Source organism: Thermobia domestica, chromosome 18 (assembly GCF_964235325.1).
Source record: "Thermobia domestica chromosome 18, izTheDome1.hap1.1, whole genome shotgun sequence".
In the NCBI taxonomy this organism is placed as follows: domain Eukaryota; kingdom Metazoa; phylum Arthropoda; class Insecta; order Zygentoma; family Lepismatidae; genus Thermobia; species Thermobia domestica.
The window spans coordinates 140,475,429-140,485,390 of NC_137471.1; the positions used below are offsets into that span (position 1 = coordinate 140,475,429).

The 9,962-nt window shown below is 36.7% G+C and overlaps 1 protein-coding gene across 1 annotated transcript; it reads right to left on the reverse strand.

The window, feature by feature from the left end:
- Positions 1–6,965: 6,965 nt before the first annotated feature.
- On the reverse strand, positions 6,966–8,135 carry LOC145675273 (putative G-protein coupled receptor 34). Its single transcript, XM_081745658.1, has one exon. It carries the CDS (start codon positions 8,133–8,135, stop codon positions 6,966–6,968), a length of 1,170 nt encoding a protein of 389 aa, XP_081601784.1.
- Positions 8,136–9,962: the final 1,827 nt, after the last annotated feature.

The following is a 9,962-nucleotide window of genomic DNA, read 5'->3' on the forward strand; positions in this document are numbered from 1 at the left end:
GGTCATCAATATAGCCACCAACCAATTTCGACTTAGTAAATTTAATATATATATATATATATATATATATATATATATATATATATATATAACTTCATTATCGTTCAAGATAGAAACTTCGTTCTTCCTTTATTTCTCAGAGAATATATTCCAACTTTATTGTAACTATAAATATTTGCCCAATGTTGCCACCATTTTCAAATATGGCCTCTCAAATTCGAAAAATGATTATGCTCAAAACTTTTTTATGTTTCATAAAAAATAACTTTAAAACTCTTTGGCTAGGGAAACACCATTAAACAATCATCAGAGGGTATTTCAATAGCTTTCGAATGCCACCACAGTTATTGATGTACCTCAACTAATAACGGAAACACTCAATTTTATATTGATTAAAATGTGGTGTTTTCATCAATAATGTTCGAAATATTAAAACTGTATCCATAGATGTAGTTCCGGGGACTGTGAGTCTTTTTGATCATAGGAACATGTGACAACAACCAATATATTCCTTTTGATATGGAGAATTGCTATTCACAAGGTGTTTATATCCTTCCGTGTTCGAGGTCCTGTATGACGTCATAAATCCACGATGGCCGTGGGGACAATGGGAATCACGAAGCAGTTTAATTTCATACTTCTTTCTTTGTAAGCTTAGTCAAAATAAAAAAAAATGATCTAGAAGAAATTGTTATAGAAATTATTTTTATGAACAGAAATGTCCGCTGACATAAAAAAAATGCGATTAGGTGTTATTTAAAGCATTATTCAACGGTGATTACTGAAAACATGGATCCCAGTAACAATACGTGTTTGTACAGCACGTTGAAATACATAGAGCTACTGGGAATACCAACACCTTGTGTTACATTTTACCAACCATTATGGATCAAAGCAGTGAACATCGTCGTAAGAACTGGTCTTAACATATTGTGTAAACTTGATGCATTCCACATGCTGATGAGTTTTCTTGGAAGTATCGGCAATGCCATGGTAGGTTCTGGGTTGTCTGAACAGATGGCCATCATTTATGCTGAACACACTGTTCGACATATGCTGTCAGTATTCCAGAGCCATTCGTGCCCACTTGTTGATTCAGTCTGCACTTATGTCCCATATTTTATCTAGAATAGTACAGCCTCCAGATGAAGATGACAGTGAATACGAGAATGGCGACATGTACTTAGAGACTTGCAGTCCTCAGTCACAAAACATGTTGGAAATACTGAACTTGATGACCAAGATTTGTGTGCCTTAAACAAATTGGAAGAAAGTATCAGGGTGTGCAAAGAGTGGCTAGCAAAGTCATCCTACACGGCTAAACTGTGGATACAACATCTTGATTATATTGCGACCTTGCAGATATTCTCAAGAGCTGAACGAGAAGGGAATTGTGGGTTGCATCTCGTTGCAGTTTCCAGGGTATTACCTCTTTTTGCAGGAACGGGACATAATATGTATGCCAAATGGAGTCGCCTCTCCCGGCTATATGATCCAGTCCACTTGTATGGCAATTATGTTGTGGGACATACTTTTGGTCATTGGACTAAATTGTCAACTGATTTTGTAATAAAAATGCATGACGAGAGTTCTGAAAAGTCGAGGAGAGCTGACACATGGAAGAGGCATGTCGAAAAACGTGTGTGCAACGTGGATTCTCAGTTTGCACATGTGTGGAGCCGTACATGACGCAATGACTAAACTGACGGGAAGTGAGTACAGGTAGTCTTACCAACATGAAGATACGTTCCCGTCAAGAATATCAAGAGACAATAAGGACCGTCAGTCCTTAATTACTTGGTTGGATTATTATTCCCCTTTTTCAGAATCAGACTCGTCATTGGGGAACATTGTAACAGAACTTGCTGTTGGTGACACAGATTAGATCAACTGTAATGATGCTGATAATGTTGGATGGGGTATACAGAATTACATAGATGGGAAGAAATATGCCTCAGCTATCTTGAAGAGAAGAGGTCAAGTGAAAACCTTGTTGCATTTAAGCAAGAGTGTACGAATTGGGAAGGAATCAGTTCACATTGAAGAATCCACTCTGTTTTGGAGGTTGATTACCATGATGGAAAGTGTGGATAACTTCACAAATCATTTCGTCTATGAACTTATTCAAATACTGACATCTGTATTTGAGGGCGAGTTCATGCAGAAAGGTATCAAAGTGGCTCTTGAGCGTGCTCTCACTCAAAACTTGAAGAATACCCCTGATGATCCAGAGGTAGTATGCGTTATTGATGAAGGCTGCTTGTTTCACCATGATGATATGGCGACTTGGAACTTGGGATGATATGGCGACTTTGTACTTGAATTAGTTGAGTAACCACTGCGGTAGAAACTTTGACGGATATCCAGATGGGTCTTCCATTAAAGATCACGAGCACATGCGTCGAGTTACACAATTCTTTTCACCTGACATTCACATTTCTTCTGGTACTGCGGTGTACAAAAATAAACAATCTCTGCTCCGCAACGGAGGAAATGTGAAACGTATCATATTATTTCTGAATGATATATTGCAAGTTAACAGTTATCAAGTGCACATTGCAACCAGTGATACGGATACATTAATAGTATCTACAGCCATCGCCTTAGTCCAAGTTCATCCAACTGTGAAAGTAATTTTAGATGATACAGACACACTTGCACTACTAATTCACCACGCAGGCGAAGCAACAAGAAAACTACTCGTTCAGACGTTGACGAAGAAAAAAATCACAATCTTCCTCTATCTACCACATACATAAAATAAGGATCCATCTTTCATTACAACGTAAGGGATCACATATTATTCTTACGACACATGAGTGGTTACGACACAACTTCTGCGCCCTATAAAATCGGCAAATTATAAACGTTTAAAGATATGAACGCAGAAAGACGTTAGTGGGCAGAGATCTTTCTATTAGAGAACACAAGAGCAGATATGATATCAGAAGCAGGTCAAAAGTTTCTTGTAGCCTTGTATGGTGGGACAAGTGAAACTAACCTCACAAAGTTGAGATATTCATTATATTTGAAGATGGCAGCAACTCTGTCCAAACCACTTCCACAGTTATTGCCATCCACCTGCAGATCAGCACATTTTTACTGTCTTCGAGTTATAGGCAGGTTCAGGAATGGAAAAATCTATCCATGGACGGTCTAGACCCACAATTGTGGGGCTGGATCGTTAAATCACAGCATTGCGTGCCTATTCAGACGGACCTTCCACCAGCTCATGAGAATGTCCTGAAGATTGTGTATTGCGGATGCAAACAGTTAGTCGTAAATTTTGTAGCGCAAATCAGTGTTCATGCCGAAAGCGTAGCCTTAACTGCGTTTCTGCATGCAAAAACTGCAATGGGAGTGCCTGCAATTGTAAAACGGATTTATCATTACAAACGATCTATGACAACTATGACGAAGATGACTGCTGATCAAGATGTGCTGATACCGATTCAGCTCTCTTTTATTTCTCAAAAATGTCCATGAATTTTAAACATTTAACATTACTTCAATTTTTTTAAAGTTTTTGATGCAAAATATGATGTGGTCTAACTAGGGATGATTCCATACCGGGACCAAGTACCTGGGAAAAAACCTATATATCGTCTAAAAGCTCTTGCCATGAGAAGTACGAAACCGTTTTCAAATCACGGGCAAACTCGCAATCTGACCCTATAAAGGGGGCACTTTGTTGGTGTTTGTGACCCTATGTATGGCATATTCGACAGAATAGAAATGGATATTTAGATGTATCACACGTAAGCGCCTGAGCCCATCATGTTCTTTTTCGGCTCATTCCTAGAACGTGACTTGGGCAAGGGTTTGACGATATCACTTTGCACCCTGAGGTACACATTTGGTCAGTGTTGGCAATGAACTGTAAACACGATGTGGAAGATGGTTTCTGTTCCACTGGATGTATATCCATGAAACGTGGCATAAACATCGTTAGTCATTGGAGAAAATATATTGTGGACGTATTCCTCTCCCAAATAGCCGTTTGTGAGTGTTGACAATCAATTGCAAAAATGAGAAGTTGTAAAACAGGTTCCCTCACGATGAGACGTTTATACATCAAATTTGGCAGAAACGTCACACGACACTACAGCAAAAAGACCTTGAGTATTACCCGTCTCCCGACCATCCTGGGTTTCAGTGTTTTTAACCATCCTAAAATGTATTTTCTCGAAAGGTTGCCTCACCATGTCATAGTGAAGCTCCTATGACCAGATGTATGCATGACTCATCCAACCCTTTCTTTCTATACGTGTTCCTAACCAGTGCCGTTCGTTGCTACGTGGTCAACAGTCATGTCCCATGATATATATTTAGCCCACATGTTCATATTATTAGACAATATAAACATACCGCCAAGCTAGTATACTGCTATTTGAAGAACTTTCATTTTGAAAACAGTAATATTGGCAGCTGGGTGCTTGGGGTACTGGTACCAACTACAGTATGTTTGCTGTTGCGTCGAATGATGTTTATTTCAAATTTTGTCTCTATGCATGCAATGGTCAGGCAACCTTTCGAGAAAATGTATTTTAGAATGGTTGGAAAAAATGACACTATGAATGCTTATGGGTTTACACTAACATACTACAAACTAATATGGGTTGCAGTCTAATTATGTTCGCCAATGCTGTCGACTTCATGTGAAAATCTTGAATGTTCGCATTGGTTGTCAACACTGCCAAACTGGGGGTTTTGGGAGACGGAGACATTCATTCAAACTATGTTTTCCATTGTCTAATACTGCATCTGTCACATTGTTCTATATTCGTTCAATGGAACACCATTTGCAACACATTATGATGTCTACATTTGTTGGCAACACTGACAACCTAGGATGGTTGGGAGACGGTAATACTCAAGTTCTTTTTGCTATAGTGCCATGTGATGTTTCTGCCAAGCTTGGCTTATAAACGTTTCATTGTACGGAACCTGTTTTACAACTTCTCATTTTTACAAAAATTGGTTGGCAACACTTTCAAACTGGAGTACTTGGGAGAGGAATACGTCCACATATATTTTTCAATGACAAATAATGTTTATTGGTACAGAAACCGTCTTCCACATTGTGTTTACAGTTCGTTGGCAACACTGACGAAATGGGTATGTCAGGGAGCAAAGTGATATTATCAAACCCTTGCCCAAATCAAGTCCTAGCAATGAGCCAAAAAAAGAACATGATGGGCTGAGGCTCTTTTGCGTGATACGTCTAAACATTCATTGTTATTCTGTCGAATATGCCATACATTAGGGTCACAAAAACCAACAAAGCGGACGCTTAAAGGGCCAAGTTGCGAGTTTGCCCGTGATTTGGAAACGGTTTCGTACTTCTCAGGGCAAGAGCTTTCAGACGATATATAGGTTTCCTCCAGGTACTTGGTCCCGGTAGGGAATCATCCCTAGTAAGTCCATTTTCAATAAGGTTTATTTATGTTCAGATAATGGATTCTACGCACCAAAATATATAAACTGGATGGTGAAGCACGTTTTAGTTGAGCCATAAGTAGACCCATAAGTGGACTGCGACTTGGTTTACAGTCCATTTTATGCACTTTGGTGTGGAAAATAAATTTTCTGGCCCTATATGAACTTTTTGAAAATTGAATTTATACCATGTTTTCCTTCCACCACCTCATATAATTGACGAAATAGATTTTACTTTAAAGTAAATTAAGTTCATGATCATGATTGATTGTGCCCTTTTTGTATTGTTTATGGTCGTGAATGTCGGATGAATAAAAATATCAAAAATCAATAAGTCGTATTTTGTATCTTTGCCTATTTGATCATTTTTTTGTTTATCTGCGGTGAAAAATTTCAAAATAGAATACCAAGATAAACCACCGCGGTCATCATGGATTTATGACGTCATACAGAGCCTAGGACACAGACAGGATACAAACACCTTGTGAAAAGCAATTCTCCATGTCAAAAGGATATATATTGGTTGTTGTCACATATTCCTGTCATCAAACGACTCACAGTCCAAGGAACTATATTTACGGATACACTTTTATTATTTCGAACATTATTGATGAAAACACCGCATTTGACCCAATATAAGATTATCTACGTTATTTGTTGAGATACATCAATAATCGAGGTGGCATTCGAAAGCTATTGAAATACCCTCTGATGATTGTTTAATGGTGTTTCCCCAAGCCAACGCTTTAAAGTTTTTTTTTTTAAATGAAAGATAAAAGAAGTTTTGAAAATAATCATTTTTCCAATTTGAGAGGCCATATTTAAAAATGACGGCAATATTGAGCAAATGCTAATAGTTATAATAAAGGTGCAATATATTCTCTGAGAAATACAGGAAGAACGAAGTTTCTATCTCTAACGGTAATGAAGTTATTCCCCAGCTTAGAAATCACTGTCATTTTGCCAAATTACTTTCTTCATACTCCTCAATACACAGGCAAAAAATAATTACTATAATAATTTCTTCTAGGCCATTTCCAGAGACGTACGCAGGAATTTATTTCGGGAGGGGTATAAAGCGTTTCAGGGTAGTCCAAATACAATTTGAGGCTAAATTACATGAAAATTTCTAAAATTGCTCCTAAAAGTAGACTACATTTACAAACAAGTCTGGATTTCGGGGGGAGGGGTCCGGGCCCCCAGGACACACCCCCTGCGTACGCCCCCGGTCATTTCCTATTTTGACTAGACTATTAAAGAAACTGGAATTCATCACACTTGTGTTTCTAATAACTTCACCGCAAATTTCTATAAAGTTTGACTAGTTCCATCTATTTCTCCACTTCTCGTGTCATGCGTTCCTTAGTTTTATCAGTTCTATTTTGCATTTATGTTCCATCAACTTTCTCTTGCAGTCAAACTCAAGTAGTTATACCATATCATGTGAGGAACGACGGGAGTTGCAGAACCTTTTGATTATACACAAAAAATCTATGGACTTTTGACTTGTTATGCACATTGTTTACTTATTTGTAAACGTTTATTTCTAGAATTCTTTGGCTATTTTTAGACTTAGTACTAACTCGTTTTTGTAGATTAATAACGCAAGTAACAATATTACGTAACACATTTGTTATTACATTCTTGTATTCTTTGGAAAATACCACATAAATGATAAGATTTGAAGCACTGTTAAAGTTCATCAAAATATCAAAGAGTCTCCATAGAACTAGGTAACAAGGAAATAACTTATCAAACAAAGAAGGAAACACGAACAAAAATCCAAAAACTCCTTCTGGAACTTGAGCTAATAAACATAATAAAGTTAGAGCTAGAAGCATGAAAGTTATTCGAGATGTATTTCTAACTTTTGATTTACGTAAATTAGACCTTGGTCCACTCAGGCTTCTTGACATGTTCTTAGCTCTTCTCAGAACAGAAATGAATATAAAACTAAAAACAGTAAGAAATAAACATGGAATTGTTTTCACAAACACACTGCACACTGACCAATAAAGTTTCAAATAAAAGTAGTCATTTGCTTGTCCAATTTCATTAAACGCAATGATAAAGTAAACTTCATTATTGGTGGCATTGTTGATAATTGTTTTTGTTGTTATTGTCCTTATGAAATGATAAGTCACGGGCACAATGCAACAAAGAAGATATACCATCACAATAGTGCATAAAGCAGTTTTCGAAGTGCAGGTACGCTTATATTTCGATGGATATTTCAAAGCAATGAAACGCCACAGCGCAACAGTCACATTCACCCAATTGGAAACACTTTCGAAGTAATCGTAAGCTATAATTGACCAATACAGATATAGCGATTTCCAATATGAGCGATTGAAACAGGACTCAGGAAACATGAATGGCACGAACGATATCAGAAGACATAGATCAGACACTGCAAGTGCTGCGAGGATTAAGTATATAGATCTTGACGATTTGTGCAAGCGAGTGAACACTGTAATGTTTATGATATTGAACACAATACCATACGAACAGATAATGCAGCTTAGATACAGGAAAATAGCCTCAATATCTTCTTTCCATGGATTCAGTTGATTAGCACAAAATGTGTAGTTTGTTTCTACATTAGAAATATTCCTAATGCTCAGACTTTCATTACTTATTTCAGATCGTTCTTCTGCTGCTAAAATTATACACATTAGCTTTTTAGTCTTTACCATCGCTAAAAGAAATCATTACAACTCTTTCATCTGAGAAACTGCAGTATTCCGTAGCTTGTTTAATTTAAATACGAGTTCTCACAACTGCAATGCGCATATGTACCCAGATGGAGAATGATTATCCGTATATGTTTATCTTATCTAACAAAACTTTTAGAGAATAATTTTCATGCTTTTAATCCTTCTACTTATTGGCTGTACATGAGTTTACCAAAATTATCCAAGTTACAGTTTAAAGAGCACTTGCAAGGATATATATAAATGTGTGTGTGTGTGTTCATTCAGTTATTTTCGGTACTTTATTTAACTTGTAACAGAACAGGATCAACATGAGATGCCATTTCAAATTTATCTTCATAAGCTTATATTATCAGTCGAAAGTACTCCATGGAACAGAGATTGTTGTCAAGGAGTTAAAATAAAATACAATTAACGTAGTTGATTGGTACGTGGAATTAATATTAGACTTACTTCAAAATAAATTCAAGTAAAATCCGATTTCGTGCCAGACCAGAGTAACCGGACGTTCTGGTTTACACAGATATGTCCTCTTTTTCCGGCACAAAAATAGTTCAGGTGGATTTTTTTAAGAAAAATTAAGAAATGTCCTCTTTTGAAGATACAGACAACTACTTTAAACTCGAGATGCGTTAAATATTAGACGTATAATATAATTGTATAATTATTGTCTAACTGAATGTGTAACTGTTAATAATTATACATAATTATATTATTGTGATGCTTAATTTCCAAGAAAATAGTACAACATATTCAGTTTTAAGCGAAAAAAGAAGGAAAATATTTCCCTAACCGATATTGCCAAAATTTAACTGTATAAAATATATTTTATCTTCGAAGAGATTTGTTGATTAATGTAAATATTCTTCTAAAATATGAAGATGTCCTATAGTGTGTAGTGGAAATGAAAATGAAGTGTTTCTTTAGTTTTACGTCTCACAGTTATGCCGGTTGTGATGATGAGAAATGAATGAAATGTTGTAATGAACAGTGGGAGGAAACGAGAGAACTTCGAGAAAACTCATACATACGGTGTTTGTCCACCACCAAATTAATTTGGCGCGAGCTGGGATCGAACTAAGGACCCTATACACCAGAGGTGAACGCTCTACCTCTCAGCCACTGCGGCCCGTTATAGTAGAAATGATACACTAAATCCTTGTAGGTATGTCGTATGGTAACCATAAACCAAACTTTATGGGGATAGAGAACATAGGCACTTTATTGTCCTTATATTAAGCTCAAAGTCTAAATATACAATGCAACAAGTGATTGGAGCTCCTTGAAATCGATGGCTGTGTCCGACACTCGGAATGCGTTGGGATTTTCCTGTATAATAACATGGCACATTTCTTTCCGAAATATTATGAAAACTACTTATTTTATAAATTTCAAAATTCGTCCAAATGTTTGTTAGTATTAATATTGCATGTTCACTTTTACTTTTTTTTTTTTGCTAGGGTAATATTATAGCGCGCTAATTAAAAATTAATTTTCTTCCATATAAAAGCTGTTTTAAATATGGCCCTACATTTTGCAACAATGCAGAACAGCAGATAGGAGGCTAACGAGGTAGGTTTCTTTCATTCTCTGGCCCCCGCTAGGTCATGTGCGCGAACTTTGCGTTGTCCCCGGAGATAAACCGACGGAATGCAGATTGACAGCAGATAAGAACAAAGTCTGTTTTCCCTCTCTTCATAGATCTTAAAGATTTCATTTATCCTAAAAGACCTTCGCGAATAGTTACCTTTTGAAGCATATTGGAGCTAACGACGTACGAAAGTAGGTGTAAATAAATGCTCTTTATTG

What these genes read in the sequence shown, in the direction of transcription:
- LOC145675273 (XM_081745658.1), bottom strand. Translation starts at nt 8,135, where the DNA reads ATGGTAAAGACTAAAAAGCTAATGTGTATAATTTTAGCAGCAGAAGAA.